The following is a 17,029-nucleotide window of genomic DNA, read 5'->3' on the forward strand; positions in this document are numbered from 1 at the left end:
ACTAACATGATGGAGGTATTGGTGAAGACTCAGACAGTATACCATGAGTGCAGCCTCGTGTGTTTTACTGAAACCTGGTTGAATCCACACACCTTCCTGTGTGATTGTTTTGTGGAGAGAATTCAGTCATATCATAACACTACATGTGTACATTCCACCCAAGACAACTACTGAAGTTCAATGTTAAGTTCTCCATGAAACTGTTGCCAGGATACAGACTAAACATTCTAAGGTACTTGTATCAACGTCTGCTGACTGGATTTTGTTTTTTGTTTGTTTGTTTGTTTGTTTGTTTTTTATTTTTATTTTTATTTTTATTTTTATGAGCTCCTGACGATGTGAATCTATAAAGTTCTATCTCCCTATCTATCTATCATTTCACACATATTACACTGTATATATATATATATATACTTATTTTCAAATGTGTCGCCCTGCATATATTACTCAATTACACCTCCCTATTGTGTTACATTTCTCTCTTTGTGAAACATAAACTAAATACTCATAAGGAAATGATCGTCACGGTGTATCAGAAAGTGTCTGATTTACATTTCTTTCTCGTGTTACACAGCCGCAGGTAGGACGGTGATTCGCAGAGCAGGAGCTCCGTCTCCCTCCCGTTGGCTGGACGGTACACGTCAGCAGTGAACGTGTTGCAGCCCAGATGTATCACAGCCCCGTCATCCTCTTCCTGGTGCGAGCGTGTTGACACATTACCCTTCGCCTCGGTGAGTCGATGGAAGCTAACTGCCAGTTAGCCTCAACTTTGATCACGCGAAACTTCGGTAAAATGCGCATTAACTCACTTCGCTTTTGTTCTCCCTCCACCCCTCCTCCCCTCCACAGGTGCTGAGCGACGAGCGGCCCACTCGGCAAATGAGCCGGTCTTTAAGAGGAAAAGACGACGATCCAGCGAGGGAGAGCGAGCCGTCGGAGGAGCGGCTGTCAGCCGGCGTCACGCGACGTTAGACTGTCTGAATTTGAGCGCACGTGGAAACTTGTGTTGCCGACGGGTTCGCGATGAAGACGCACGCGACAAGGTGAATGAACGCCGCCGCCACCGTCCAGTCCTCCGAGTCCGTTCGTACTCTGACAAAATGAGGTTTCGGCTGGTCAAAAAGAATCTGCTGGTCCTCCTGGGGGTTTGCATAGTGGTCTGCACTCTCCTGGCTTCTACGCGGGTGTTGATTGTTTCCGACAGCGGCGAGCGGAACGCGGCTCAGGTACACGGGCGTCCCGGCGAGGCGGTGAAGTTTAACTTTGCTTCGCCGTCAGAGCTGGCTCAGTCCGTTTACGCTGCCAACTTCAAGCAGTGGGTTCACAATGCGGACAGGTTTCCAGGGGACCCTCAGCTGGTGCTGGTTGTGCAGGTCCACAACAGGCCAGATTACCTCAGACTGCTCATCCAGTCACTGGAGAAAGCTGCGGAGGTCCACAGCTTCCTCCTGATCTTCAGCCATGACTATTTTTCAGAGGAAATCAATTCAATTGTACAAGGGATAACTTTCTGCAAGGTACTGCAAATTTATTTCCCCTTCAGCATTCAGCTGTATCCCAGCGAATTTCCTGGGCAGGATCCACGAGACTGCCCCCGGGACATATCCAAGGACAACGCTCTCAAAACAGGATGCCTGAACGCAGAACACCCTGACTCCTATGGACACTACAGGGAGGCTCACATCACTCAGACCAAACACCACTGGTGGTGGAAGTTGCACTTTGTGTGGGAGCGAGTGCACGTCATGCAGGGCTACAGTGGCTTTGCAATTTTCCTTGAGGAGGACAACTACATCTTACCAGACTTTTTCCATTTTTATAAGTCAATGATAGAGTTCAGGAAGAGCAGGTGCCCGGACTGTGACACGTTGGCATTAGGTAACCACAATGGGCTAAATGATTTTGTGAGACTGTCCAACAAAGTGTTGACCACTGGGTGGATGTCCACTAAACACAATATAGGTATGGCCATATCCAGGGAGGTGTACTATAAACTGATGGGTTGCAGTAATGAATACTGCACATATGATGACTATAACTGGGACTGGACTTTGCAGCACCTGTCTGGAACCTGCATACCAAAGCCCCTCAAAGTGCTAGTAGCACAGGGCTCCAGGGTTCTTCACACAGGAGACTGTGGTCTTCACCAGAAGGGGGACTGCAGGCCAGAATGGGCCTTGCAGAAGGTCGAGGAGGGGCTTCAAATGGTCAAGGCTAGCCTCTTCCATCAGTCTCTAGCCCTTAGTGGTGCAGAGGCAGTTGAGCACAAAGCACACATTAAGAACGGAGGATGGGGAGACATTCGAGACCATAGTCTATGCAATAACTACGCCAAACGTCTATGAATTCTACGTTCTTGGGTGTTTGCAGCTGCTTTACAAATGTGCCATCATACACAACATTGCAGGGGTTCTCAAGCTGTAATATGTTGTCTTCCAAGAAACTGAACCAAATGAAGTCCAAGCATGTTGTGTGTATGCAACTCAAGTTCAGTGTGTTTTTAAATCTTACATTTTTTAATCACCAAAGCTGCACAGGTGCCAAAGATATGGATGATATTTGTATCCATCTCTGGGTGTCTTTTACAAGCCAGTACAATAGGTTAGACTTACTGCACAGTGATGGAAAATAAGTGAATTATAAAAGCGTGCAGATAAAGACACAATGCCATTTCAATTCTTAGATGCACATACATTTCTGTGACTGGGGGCTCCACACAGTATGTCGTTTTATCACAAGCTCAGTGTGACTGGATGGTTACTTCCAATGTATTTGCTTTTAACGGTACGATTTTATGTGTAACATTCAAAAAGCACATGTAAAGTAAATTCGTATAGGTATAATCACAAAGCATATGACAACCTTAAATATAATAGAAGCTCTAGTTTTTAGAGCAGCCATTGTGCTTGGAGTTTACTGTTTTCCTGTCACCATGAATTTATACACATATTTCAATTTGTTGTAGCCAGAGGTCTTTATTCTGAGGTGAGATTAGGCCACACCATTTACTGCACCAGTCTCCTACTCTGTAGTGTATTGATCCCTGGTTGCAACAATGAGAACTTGATATGTTTGATTTTACTTTTTTTGGTTGTCAGTTTGTATTTGCTTTCTGATAAAAAGTGACCTTTTGGAGTCTTGATCAAGATTGTGTAACAAGAGTTATCTGTGACACTGCATTTTTTTTATTTGCACCTTTTTAGTTAGGGATAATTTTAGGATGTTATACACAAATTCAAATAGAATGAATTTGCAATGGGTTGTCATAAAAAGGAACAAGATGTTTCCTGCTGTGGCATTCATTCGGAACGAACCTTTTACGCCGGGAAGCAATGAGAAAGCTGACATAATCACAATAATGCTGTTATTTCCTCAAGCAAAAGTGCCTTTTGATAATTCCTTTATGTGCAGGTATGTGTTTAGATGTTAGATTTTTAAATGTGCACTGATGATATTATTTTTGACAAAGTACTTAAATAATAATAAATTTGCTAATGCTGCGGGCTAGTGTATCCTCATAGATATTCTTGATTGTGTCTTTAATCAAAGAGATGTTGAGGGAAATGTGAGTAGTAATTACAGAAAAATTCTTAATTATATACTTTGGTAAAACTGTTGCCTTACTATGCCATCTTGCTTCTACTCAAGATAAGTGCCTTAACCTGATTATAGTGTATCTCACTGTGCCTTATGGAAATTTCAATGCAACATGAAACAAAAGTGATATTGAAATAAATTAGCTTACATTTTATGGTGAAAAGCACAATACATTCTTAAAGAAGGTGGCGAGGATGACCTAATGACCTAACACAAAAATATTCTTATAGTGATGATGTTCTCTGACATGTTGTACAGTATGCTGATTGTTTGATGAGTCCTTATTTGGTCCTTATTTTGGTAAGATGTACAGTACAGTGTTTTGTTGTATTTGCTCTTGCTCCCTCTGATCGTCACTTGAAATACCTGTTTATTGTACACCTAATGTTTGCCAAATGGGAAAATAAAAGATGCTGAATGTTTGTTTAGTCGTCGATTAAAAAAACAGCTCCTTATGAATCCTCCCCTTTTTTTTACATTTAGTTCCAATTGAGAGACTTTAATTAGAAGACTTCAGCTTTTAGTCATTACATTAAGTTAGCGAAACAGAAAAAATATGTTCAACAATCTGCTATTTCAATAACGACTAGTGACCTTTTGAGGTAATTTCTCTTAAAGTGAGTGAATGCTGATAAATTCAATCCAGCAAACCAAACTCAAATAACTGTGAGAATATTTGTTAAAATCTGGACCAAATTATTGTTATTTGGAGGGAACATCCAAGAACATATTAATGTAATCACAAAACATCTTGAGAGCATTTACAGGAGGATTAGTTAGACAACTCAGCCCAGAGGTCGTACCCTGACTAGCTTGACAGCTGTTAAAAATAGATATACCATATCTTGAATCAGACACCGAAACAAAAGAAATGATGAACTGGGATCTGAGGAATTTACCGTGTGAATGTCATGTGACCACAGCGTGTCCTGTCATTGGTTAGCTTCTGTTCCCTGTTTATTTCCGGAAGTAAATTGTTGTTGGTGTCAGCCAGACTTTCCATCAGGACTATCAAACCCCAAGTCTTCAACGCCGCCACGACAGGTAAAAGTGTGCCCAACCGACCGCAGTCATTTTATTTAGCCCGATGTTCAGCCTGGCGTCTTGTCGTATCTGTTAATGTTTACGCTCGTAGATGTCGCCAGTGTTAGCCGTTAGCTGATGCTCTTTGTAGCTTACGTAATGGACTTTTTTCTTCAACAGACAAGCATAAATACATTTGGACATATATATGAACACCATTAAAACGTCATTAGTAGTAGCCGAAAGGGACATCAGAGGGTTTGTGTGAAATGTTCATTAACTTTGTGAAGGGGTAAAGGGAGTCCGGTCGGAGTGCTAATGCTGTTGCCAGCGATTTATAGCAACCGTATCGATAAAATGACGTTAGCCCAGATGACACATGAGCTAGCTAGTTACTAATGCCCTAAATAATACTTAAGTAATCTGTACTGGTCAGCCGAAGAGGCGGATCATTCCAGAGTGCACTAACAGCTAAAATAAAAGGCATTTATGAACTGCCTGTCACTGTCTTTCTGACTCTCCTCAGGAGTGCCCTCATCCACAGAATGGCACACTGGTTCCACAGAAACCCCCTGAAGGCAACAGCTCCTGTGTCATTCAATTTTTATGGAGTGGCAGGGAGCCCCGCTGCCAACAAGATATGCAAGTATGTTTATCTCCACTTAATATACAGTATTACCAATATTGTTACAATGGACAGCCTTCTTGCGCATGATGATGTCATGACCTCAACAACGGCATGCCATCACAAGTAGGCAAGCTTGTAATGGTTTGTTGGATAAAATCAGTAGGAATATTGTAATGATCTGTATAAATTAGAGCATACTTTCAAAGTTGGATTTCTTTGACACATTCAGTGACCTTAGGACAACTCGGGCACGACTGCTGGAGATGTTTACTGATGTCACCTGCAATTCCGAGATCATGAAAAATGCCACAGATGCTTACTTCTCTCTCTTACAAGGTATGTATTCTCCCCAGAAATGTAATCAATGTTTTTTCTCAAAACATGTGGTAGGATTTTAATGAACATCAGTGTTTCCCCAAGGATTTAAGTCATAATCAGCGCTGTTGTCTACCTATCCATGTGTGCAACACCAGACCTGTATTTGTGAGCATTGTTGGAGGAATAATTGGGATTTTGGGACCTCACTAGCTCTGGAGGGTCAGGGATCTGTTTGCAATGAAATCTATCAATTGTCACAAAAGGGTCTACATTATTATTGCTCAGGAATAAAAATAGCTAATATATCCAATATATTTTACAAACAACACTGGGTATTATCATTCTCAACCCAGCTGGTTGAGGCAGTCAGCCCCTTCCCCACCCCACCCCACCCACCATGACTCCAGTCCTGTCGGAGGTTTTTCACTGTGGAAGGTGAGTTTTTGCCTCTGTCACAAAGTGCTTGCTATTTATTGGAACTGTTGGGTTTCTCAATAAACTAATGTACAATCTTGGCCTTACTCTAAACAGTGCCTTGAGATCATGTATATTACTGTGTGTATGTATGAATAGGATATTAAACGTGTAATATCCTCTATAATTTTTGTTTGGATTGTGAACTGGTTGTGCTGTTCTTTGGAAATTAATCATTACATTTGAAAATATTTACCTATTATGTCAGTATCTCATTAATGAACAAAAGCCTCAAAATTGGTAATTAAATTGAACTGTGTAGCTACCAGTGACATTAATGTAAAGCAGGACAAAAGGATTAACTACTAACCAACTAGTTCGGTTTATGATAGCTGCTTCCCTTGGACCCTACTTGCCTACCTACACCAAAGTAGATATGAAAAGTGATAAGCTCTCTTAGGAGAGACAGAAGTCTACTTTGAAGTGGCCAATTTCTGCACATACACTGTTATTTGATGGAAGGATTCCTGTGTATTATTTGTGGGTGTGTTGTAGAGTCCCCTTTAACTTGCTCCTAGCATTTAGGTGCAGGTTTACAAAGTTGAGACTTTGACACAGACACTAAATAACGCAAGATGAATTTTAAAGACACATTTCTAAATGAATCTACAAAATGTGATGGAACTGTGTTTAAATATTTTGCTCTGTATGAAACATGATTATACTGTATTGGCCTCATTAAAGAATAGGCAGATAGAAAGACAGCACTGCCATCTAAAGTAATTCCTCAACCTTTTGGATACTTGAAGCAAAATCTAGATGTTTAAGGGTTAAAGTCGCTTGATTATCCTATTAGTTAACATTCATACATTTAACAAATATAAGCAGAAAATGTATTTTCATACACAAAGTTGCATGTAATTGCACTGAATTGTTCCTCTTTGTTTGTCTCAATTTTTTATTTCTTTTAAATTATTATTTTGCTTCGCACCTAACCAGCTGCTTATTTTCTTTAAACATCACTTTGACATGCATCAGGCTTTATCCTGCCCTTGGATGGAACTACACAGGAGAACAAGATGAGGTTCATTCAGAACTTCAAATGGACTGACACCTTACAAGGAAACACACCAAGGTAGAGAGTGTGCTCCATAAACAAAGATATCACAATCGTATTTGTACAATGACGTTAATACATAAGCTAAGAGCTAGCTCCCATCATTCTAAGCAAAATGCTACGCATCTTTACAGTACATGTTGCTACGTTAGGGAACTTAAGAAGAGGAATTCTGGATAGAGTTGATCATTTTCCAAAAAATCGAAAAGCATGACATCACAAGAAGGAGCAGTATTACTTTCATTATTTGTGAGTGACACCCATGTAGTTTTAAAGTAAAATTGAACATTGATAATTATTCTGAGCCCAGGACTTGTACACTTTATCCACTTTATTAGACACTGATAAAATTTAATATAATCCAATATAAATGTATGCCATAAAAGCCAATTTTTACCGATGTTCAATTTTTGTTGGGTCGTTAAGAGTGAGTTATATGTCTATTACTGAGATCAAAGGTGGTGTTATACTGGACAATATTATGCATTTACACACATGTGGGGGAGGGGGGTCACAATGTTAGACACACCACAATATAATGCTGATCAACACAACACCATCTGTGAAGTTGGTTAAAATGGGTAAATTAACACCTTGAGGACCAACAAAAGACCTCTGAAACAGAGTAAGAGCAGTAGTACAAATCTTCTAAAGGTGTCCCTAATTAATTGGACACTGTACAGTGGATAATGTTACATCAATCTGCATAACACATTGTCTTCTGTTCCTCCCAGTGCCCAGCAGGATGTAGTCTTTGAGCTGGTCTCCATTGCCTTCAATGTTGCTCTCTGGTATACCAAGTTTGCCTCGAGATTAGCAGGGAAAGAAAAGTATGTGATTTTCTATATTTTTGTATTCTTTCATGAGAAATCATATCATGTAACTTGTGCATTGCTTTGTTGTTGTTGTTATTATTATTGTTATTATTATTATTATTATTATTATTATTATTATTATTATTATTATTATTATTATTATTATTATTATTATTATTATTATTATTATTATTATTATATATCTGATATTGTCACAATTTCCTGTTTACCAGTATAACAGAGCCAGAAGCGAAAGATGTTCACCGCAGCCTGAAGGTTGCTGCTGGAATATTCAAAAACCTCAAGGTGAGGTGCCTGCCCTGGCACGCATGCCTTGTCCCAAAGTTTTTAAAGAATTGCGGGAACAAATTACTCTTGTTTTGTGCTAATATATATTATTTTTATTGAAGAACTAAGTACTCAGTTTGCTAGCATCAGTTTTGTTTTCTGTTAGAACAAACGATCACTATTGTATTCCACTGCTAATAAGAACACAAGTACACTTGAGAAACTCTAGTGACCACAACAATGATGTGCTGCTTAGCAAGTTTGTGTTTGTGTCTGTGTTTTAAAAATGTACTTCTATTTATAGCTATCATTCCGATCAGCCATTTACACCACATGGCAAAGAGTGATAAATATTTAAAAGGCCAGAAAGTCAAGAGAGTGATGGTGAATAGAAAAGTAATAACGCAATAGAACTGAGCTTCTCCTGCTTTCATTTCAGTCATGAATTCAAATGCTTGTTCTGATTAAAATAAAAACTGCTCCTGGAACATATTATTTGGCCTCTTACTGTTACGGGGTCAGATGTGAACCACGAACAGTTTTGGGTTGCACCAGAAGTTCTAAATGGTTAGGAAACACTTGATTTTAAAATGTTGGAACCAGAGGATTTATTCACATGGCCTGAAACAACAGTTCATCCTGCTGCTGTTTAATGACATCCACAGCTCCATAAAAACACAAAGGACAAGTTTTGAAGTAAAACAACTAATTTCCATGACTGTTTCCTAACAGGAGGTTCACATCCCTCGCCTCATCACCCCTGCTGAAAAGGGCAGAGACCTGGAGCCCAGAGTGATCGATGCATACATCATTCAGTGCCAAGCAGAAGCACAGGAAGGTGCAGCAGCTATATTTTCAGCCACTATAAAGCTTTAAAAATGTTTTATCCTTCAATAGAAGTAGCATGTGTCAGATATGTGTCTGTGATATTAGTATACTTATTTTTATTTCCCTGTGGAAACACAACAATAGCCATGATATCAGATATCATATAGTGTTCAAGTCCAAAGCAGAATGGCCCAATTATGTTTTCTTATCAACTGAACACACAAGATAAAACAATCCAGTTGGGATCCTCCAAGACATGACAAAGGATTGCAGATCAGGATTTAGAATACTTATATAATATAATATAATATAATATAGATACAGTACAGGCCAAAAGTTTGGACACACTTTCCTATTCATTTGAATGAGAAGGTGTGTCCAAACTTTTGGCCTGTACTGTATATATGATCTACTATAATATAAATAATAATCATGAAATTCATGCTACTGTCCAGTTTATTAATGGTTAATTTCACAATCACTCATTTCCATAGTGACGATTGCCAGAGCAATTGAACTGAAGCACAACGCCACACTCATTGCAGCGCTTTCCTTTGAAACAGCAAACTTCTATCAAAAAGCTGGTAGGTATTTCTTTTGCATTTGTGAGATTTTTGTGAATTAGGCCAGTTACGAAGACATTGACAAAACAGGCTATTAAAGTACATTCTTTCTGTTTTTAGATCACACACTGAACACTTTGGAACCAGAGTGCAGCAGCAAGTGGAGGAAGTATCTTCAGCTGAAGCAGCACTTTTACATGGCTTATGTAAGTTCACACAGTTTGCATACCTTCCTTGACGATATTAAGACCAAACTAACACAGGCCTTTTAACATAGTTTTGTATGCAAAGAGGACATTTGCATAATTGTTTGTTTATACTTATTGCGTTTGCAGGCTTACTGCTATCATGGGCAGACACTGCTGGCAAGTGACAAGTGTGGCGAGGCTATAAGATCCTTACAGGAAGCCGAAAAGTGTACGTATGTTTAAAAAAATAAATTAAAAAAAAAAATGACTTTTTTGTAATAATTGGTGCCATAAGACCAACACAACACCTCTGAGAACACACATAGAGATGGGGCAGCAAAATGGTTACTACAAACTATTTAGCATTATAGATCAAAAGCAAGTTAATTGTTGTATAATATCACATTCATTACCAACAGTTACATTTAAAGGAAATGCATTGAACCCCACAGTTCATGCAATTTCATGACAGATGTTTCCTCTGAGTTTGTTTCCTGTCTGCTGCTACAGAATTGAGAATTGAGACTTGTTTTGCATTCATACCAAGATGTTTCCCTGTAGGTTACTCCCGAGCTGAGGCACTGTGTAAAGAGTATCGTCAGACCAAAGGCCCAGGCACCACAGCCAAACCATCAGAGCAGCTGTTCTTCCTCAAACTGGGCGGCCTCATTAAAAACACACTGGAGAAATGCCAAAGAGAAAATGGCTTCATGTGAGTGAGTCAGGGCAGATGCACATGCTCACTGCTGTTGGTTGGCTGCAGGAAACCTTAACAAATTTTAACACTACACACACAACAAAACTCAAAAACAGCTGCTGGTAAGGACAATAATATCAGACAAATTGTTACTGACAAAAGTTATCTGTATTGCTTTCACCACTGGTAGTCAAGGACAACTTTGGAGTTCTGCACTTGTGCATCCAGACTACAACGCAAGCCTGGAGTTTTAGCACTATAGATAACCAGCCATAAAATGTAATAAGAGATTTTAGCAATCAATTAGTAGTAAGCAATAGTAAACGATTTTAAAATCTTAGTGTGGATGCAGCCTCAGAAATAATGCAACATGCTTTGCAATAGATGCTTACTATAAACAAAACATTATACTCCTCCACAGTTGCAACACATTTGGATGCTAAATAAATCTCTGAAACCTCTGTGATATATGCAGCAGATAGTGACATTATCAAAACTTCAATATCTCCTCCTCAACATAATTTCTCCCTTTTTGATTGAAACTCTGGATTTGCTCCTTCAGATACTTCCACAAGGTCCCAGCTGAGGCACCACAGCTGGAGTTGAAAGCGAGCTATGGCCTGGCTGAGCCAATCCTGTTCGAGCTGCCGCCCCTCAGTGAGCAGTGCACTGCTGAAGTCTATGCCACCTTTGACCTAACCAAGGGAGCCAAAAATGACAAGGTACCGTGGCTCAGCTGAAATATGAAAACAGAAACAAAATAAAGTACCCTGAATGTGTTCTTCCATATTTACTGATATTGCTGCTTTAACTTAAGGCAAAACCCAAGGAAGAAGAGGTAAAACCAATGAAGGAACCAGATCTGAAGCCTCAGAAGGACACAGGCTGCGTCATCTCCTAAACTTACTACATCAGTTCCAGCTTCATGCTTTAGTATCAATCATAATGATGGCATTCACATTTACTTCCGTTCCTTTTCCCACATCAAAATGCATTTTTTGTGTGATTAATTTCTGTTGGCTTACATTTATACGAAACTATGTATAGAAATGGGGTATAGCAGCCATTATCATTACACTTAAGCCAGAGTCAGTTAAACATCATCGTATGTGGCCACATCTACAAAAGATCTATGACATATAACACAAAAAGCATAACTATAAAATCAACCTGAGACAGATTTTTCAGGTTAGTAATTAGGTCCTGTTCATGAATAAGCCTTGTGGGTATTGTAGTTCTATTATTGACAGTGCCTTTGGCTGCAGACTGCTCACTGTCTATTGTACACAAGCGTAGCCTGATGATCGATGACTCAAACAGTGGGAATTGGCCTGTTACAACATACTGAAGCACCTCAGGATAAAGACATAGACAGATTTTTTTTCCTGGATTGAATATTTAACATCTCGGAAGAGTGAACATAAGAAGTGCAGTCACACAATCACCTTGTAAACTAAAATACTTACAGATGCTAGGGTTAAATTTTGAACTGTGTTCAGAGCTTACTTGTCAAAGAATAAAACTGCATGTGTTTTTGCTGATGCAGATTTAATTTTAGCTGTAGCAGTTTACAGTCAATAACTAATTTAGCTCGCCTGATGGATGTATTCTAGTTCTTTTTGTACATGTCAGCTGTTTTCTACTTTTACTTTATGTAAACATTATTCCTGGATAAGTCTGAATCATTCATTAACATTATGGTTTCCATTTGGGAATGTTATCCCTGATTGTTATAATTTATTTCTAGTCATTTGTAGTGATAGGTTGGTTGATAACTTACCACACTCATGACTGTAGAATTCTATGAAATTTTGGGTTATATGTTTTCGGTGATGTTGATTTTCATTATGTTTTAGTGGCTACACCAGAGCAGCCACTGTGTGTATACGATGCTTACTCCTGTAATCTGTTCTGTTGCTGAAAGTGCTGTTGTCAGTAGTAGACACAATGTATGTGCTTATGTACAAGAACTGATGTTGTTCTCGTCCTTGAAGACAACGATCGGGGCAGTATGAACTCACTGTTAAGCAGAAGTTGCTGACATTGTCAAAACTCTCCTACTTAATGCAGTTGCATCAGCTGAAGGATGACTATCAATTGCCGGAAACTGTATAAACTGCAATATAAGACTCTTACTCTTCATATATACACTACCTTACCTGAGCTATATGAGACAAAACGGACAAGCCTAACCTCCTCATTACACATATTCCACTACTGCACATTGTATTCAGTTGTGCAGGGATTTTATTTGATTGAGATCCTTCTTCTCCTTGTGGTCTGATTTGGTCTGATTTTGGTTTTAACCAACATGTTGGCTTATAAAGCCTTGAGCGGTGCATATAGAGGAGGTGGTGTCAAATCATCACCATCATTACAGTGAACGCTCCTGTAGCTCATTATACGCCCTCTAATGGTGTCCGTCATGTACAATGTATTTCAGATGGTATTAAATCATTCAAAAGAACTCCATTCTTCCTTGTCTTATTTTTTTTTGTGTGTGTATATATATATATATACACTATTATTATATATATATATATATATATATATATGCTGAGGGCCTCCACATATTTCATACATATACAGCACAGGCCAAAGGTTTGGACACACCTTCTCATTCAAATGAATAGGAAAGTGTGTCCAAACTTTTGTCCTGTACTGTACATCAGATTTAAACACTTGTAATATAAGTATACATGTATTACAATTCAAGGTCTACAATTACTGTGCATTGTGGATTTGTTTCCTGCTACAAATTGAATTATGTAAAATTGAGTTCAGATATTAATGAGCTTTCTGTTTGGTTTGAGCTAAACCTGCTACTAACAGGTTATCTTGGCCTCTGCTTGAAATTATATTTTTAAACTTTTAATCACAGCATCTGCTATAATCCTGTACAATTTCAATACAATGTAGCAGTTTTTCTTCAGTCCATATGTCTGTAGGTCATGGGATACATCCTGATACATATTTCACTGAGTACATAACTGGAGACATTATGGCTCATACACAAAGTTGGCAATAAACCTTGACATTCTACACACAGAAACAAGTCCTGCCCCTTCAGCTCAATATTGAAACTGGTTGCATTACGGGGACAAAGCAACACCTTGTGAAAAGGTTTGCTTATCTTTCTTTGGCGTCTCAGGTTTCAGGACTAATCCTGCATCCTGTAGTTGTTCCCCACAACAGAGTTAACGTGGATGGACTGACAGCACAACTGTGACATGAAAGACATAATCTACGGTGCTGCGTTGGAGTGCCAAAGGAAGACTTAAAATACCAGCAGAATGAACAACCAGGAAGTAGGTATTGTTATAATGAAGCAAGACAAACATAAATGTTATCTTTGTCAGTGTTCAGGAATACTCCAGCCAAAGGGTGCATTGACTTTTAACAGCTGTTTGTGAGACCAGTCGGTGGTAAATCTTCGCTGTGGAGCCTGATGTAGTTGGCCTATAAAAAGATAACACTCTGGACAAAGTTAATGAGCAACACAATTAACATAGCAGGTAACAAATGGAAGGAAAATAAAAGTTTACTATCTAATCTATTAGGGGACAGACACACAGGAAACAGACTTTTCCAGTCCAACCTCATCCACACAGAAGAGGATCATCCACTTTTCCAGCGGTGAAACTCTGGAGGAGGAAAACAGTGAGGAGGAAGAGGAGCAGTCATCAAGCAGACCTCCTTTCAGAGAACCTTCAGAAAAGGTGAGGTGGTGTTTTAAATGTCGTTAGTCATTCTAAATGTCAAGCAGCAGATATGTCACATTTGTTTCTCCATCTCAGCCTAGAGTTTCATTCAAGACTGTAGCTGTTCTCATTGGGAGAGTTTCACTGCTAAGTATGTTGTGTCAGATTTAAAAACATTCAAAGCATACAGATCCAATTGTGTGACTAATTTGAGTAGAATTGAGTAGATAGAAGTCTGACGAAGTTTTTCCATGTTGCTCAGCTTGTGATTTCCTTGGAGAAAGGCTGGCTGGTGCACTTGGCCTGAACACTGCCAAATATCAATATGCCATAGATCAATATAAGCACGATCACAAGGTAATGTCAAATTCAGCAGCAGTTCACCAATCATTTGTAGCCACAGACTTTTATTTCACCTCCTGTATTTCCTCTGTCTCGCTAAGAAAACAAGCCGCCAGCCCACAGATGTTCTTATGGAGGGACAGGCAGGGCTTACCCCTGGCACCCATGGGAGTCATTATGGAGCTACAGCAGAAGCAAGATGCCCTGCTGACCCTCAGGATAACACCCGCAAGAACACAATAGAAGGATACAACAACAGCAGTTATCAAGCAGACGAGCATTGTCTAAAATAAAGCTCAAAGCAGAAAAGATTGGGTGAGACGTGTGATTTAATGGGAGGCGAACATAATGCTGCTTTCAAAGTGTGGCCTGTTCAGTATGTTGACGTTCCAACATAAGCATGTGAGGAAGAGAACCCTCATCAGACAGACTGCAGAGGTCAGGGGGTGGGTGATGATGCAGTTTTACTCATTTAAATATATAGCAACTGGGATTTACAGAATGGTTTCTTAGATTAAATGTCCACGACGCTTACCGCTGTCCATCTAAAGTGTGGGAGGGGAAAAAAATGAGAAAATTTACCGACGAGGATGGGATTCGAACCCACGCGTGCAGAGCACAATGGATTAGCAGTCCATCGCCTTAACCACTCGGCCACCTCGTCTACCGTGCCATACGAAAAGATGTAATAAAATATGAATCCTATACTAATACAAACACGATTACTATAGAAGTGTACATCCAGATGTTTGGACGGCTGAACTTGCTAATGCACATTAAACAGATGATCATGTTACCGTGCTAGCTGTGCTAACAAGCCATGCTAGCACAAGGAAACTGCCAGTCCTTGGACTGATGAGGTTAACTAAGCAGCGAACTGTGTGTAGGCGCCATTATTACTCTCTTCTATATGTAACGTTAAACCTGTACGTGACGTGGCGACCGCGGTATGTTTTTCCGACGTGGCTAAAGTTAAACATCCATTTGTGCGAGGCAAGCATTACCCTTCTGTGAGTTAAAGAACGGCGTTGCCCTCCATCACGTTTACCCGTGTCCCCTGTTTGGTGGTCTGCGTGCTCAACACACAAAACACAACAAATCAAGACACAACACAACTACTTTCATGTGTCTACAAGCCTGCAATGTTTCCCCTGCATCAATATGGCAAATACCAATATTTACATTTGTTAATAGCTGCTACTTTTACCAATGTAAAATATATATGTCACTACAACTGTCATATGGAAACTGTCCCGATATATGAAGATTATAATAACATATCAAAATGTATACCCCTGTGTTATAATGTCGATATGATGATTTATTTATTTATTTTTTTTTACATTTTACAAATATACAAATATAATACAAATATTTGTATTTAATTTATATCTGCATTTTGATTAAAACACATACATTCACACTAACACACAATGTTCTTATTCATCACTTACTAATTCTACTTTCTATTTATTTTCACAATTTGATAAAGCGGTCTCAGAGTTTAGGAATCCACTGTATATAAAGTCCACATAATACTGACAGGCTTCAGGATGGATACACATTTAGAATGGAAAACTTTATCGTCTGTTCTTCAGTAAAAACAAAAAATTGTCTTCGACACGGCTTCATCACAAGTTAAAAACACACTTACAAACACAGTCACACACAACAAGAGATAGGAACATCGCAGCCTATTTTGTGCTGTTTAGGACAGTGATTGCAGAAGGGATTGATGATTTCTTGTAGTTGTGTTTCCGGGCCATTGGGGTTCTGTATCGTCTGCCTGATGGCAGCAGCATGGAGGAATGGTACAGGGGGGTGGGAAGGGTCCTCAGTGATGAGGGTGGCTTTCCTCACCACTGAGCCTGTACAGTTCAGTCAGAGGTAGTTGGGCTGTTCTGGTTATTATACTGGCCTGATTTATTATGCAGGGGAGTTTGGTTTTGGCGGTAGTAGCGAGGAAGTTTAACCAGGATGAAATTTATATAACATGTTGTATGTCCACAAGATAAGTAGACATAAACATCTCATTAATTTTGATTTATATATTGTTTGGGAGGGTTTGGGTTTGACATTTGTGGTTTATATTTTATATGCACTTATATATCATGTATGGAAATTCAATAAATGTACACATATTACATTTGTGTATGGGGAATGTTTCATTGGTTGGAAAGAGAAGCTCGCTGACACAGAACTGGGTTTTTGTGGCCATCTTGTGGTTGAATTAGGCCATTGGTAAAATAAAAGAGACCTACTTTTCACTCACTCATTCATTTTTGTTAGACTGGCAGATAATTGTAGTGGGAGCTCTCAGTCCAATTGCATTTGCATCTGTAATGCTTGACAAAAACCAGGAGAAACCCACAACCAGCACTGTGTCCAATTAAGTTTCAACTTTCTGTCTTTTCACCTTAGGTCGGTGCAGAGATGGGGACTCCAGTCGCACTTAGTTCGCACACTTCAGACTTCAGACTCGTGAATAATCATTGGGTTTGCTTTTTCTG

The 17,029-nt window shown here is 39.3% G+C and overlaps 3 protein-coding genes and 1 non-coding gene across 4 annotated transcripts; 3 read left to right on the plus strand and 1 right to left on the minus strand.

Moving 5' to 3' along the window:
• The first annotated feature begins 662 nt into the window (after positions 1–662).
• On the plus strand, positions 663–4,032 carry LOC115037731 (alpha-1,6-mannosyl-glycoprotein 2-beta-N-acetylglucosaminyltransferase). Its single transcript, XM_029496436.1, has 2 exons — positions 663–731; positions 850–4,032. Exon 2 carries the CDS (start codon positions 1,101–1,103, stop codon positions 2,343–2,345), a length of 1,245 nt encoding a protein of 414 aa, XP_029352296.1. The 5' UTR covers positions 663–731; positions 850–1,100; the 3' UTR covers positions 2,346–4,032.
• A 508-nt stretch (positions 4,033–4,540) lies between these two features.
• On the plus strand, positions 4,541–12,937 carry brox (BRO1 domain and CAAX motif containing). Its single transcript, XM_029496351.1, has 13 exons — positions 4,541–4,641; positions 5,147–5,266; positions 5,478–5,584; positions 7,019–7,115; positions 7,832–7,927; positions 8,146–8,218; positions 8,933–9,038; positions 9,523–9,612; positions 9,712–9,797; positions 9,927–10,008; positions 10,341–10,491; positions 11,039–11,198; positions 11,294–12,937. Exons 2-13 carry the CDS (start codon positions 5,166–5,168, stop codon positions 11,375–11,377), a joined length of 1,233 nt encoding a protein of 410 aa, XP_029352211.1. The 5' UTR covers positions 4,541–4,641; positions 5,147–5,165; the 3' UTR covers positions 11,378–12,937.
• Positions 12,938–13,561: 624 nt separating this feature from the next.
• Positions 13,562–14,828, plus strand: LOC115038123 (protein FAM177A1). Its single transcript, XM_029496972.1, has 5 exons — positions 13,562–13,784; positions 14,037–14,195; positions 14,274–14,328; positions 14,440–14,534; positions 14,621–14,828. Exons 1-5 carry the CDS (start codon positions 13,770–13,772, stop codon positions 14,810–14,812), a joined length of 516 nt encoding a protein of 171 aa, XP_029352832.1. The 5' UTR covers positions 13,562–13,769; the 3' UTR covers positions 14,813–14,828.
• Positions 14,829–15,101: 273 nt separating this feature from the next.
• On the minus strand, positions 15,102–15,183 carry trnas-gcu (transfer RNA serine (anticodon GCU)). The gene has a single exon. It is a non-coding gene; the product is annotated as a tRNA-Ser (tRNA).
• Between the last annotated feature and the right edge of the window lie 1,846 nt (positions 15,184–17,029).

This window comes from Echeneis naucrates, chromosome 24 (assembly GCF_900963305.1).
Source record: "Echeneis naucrates chromosome 24, fEcheNa1.1, whole genome shotgun sequence".
Classification (NCBI taxonomy): Eukaryota; Metazoa; Chordata; class Actinopteri; order Carangiformes; family Echeneidae; genus Echeneis; species Echeneis naucrates.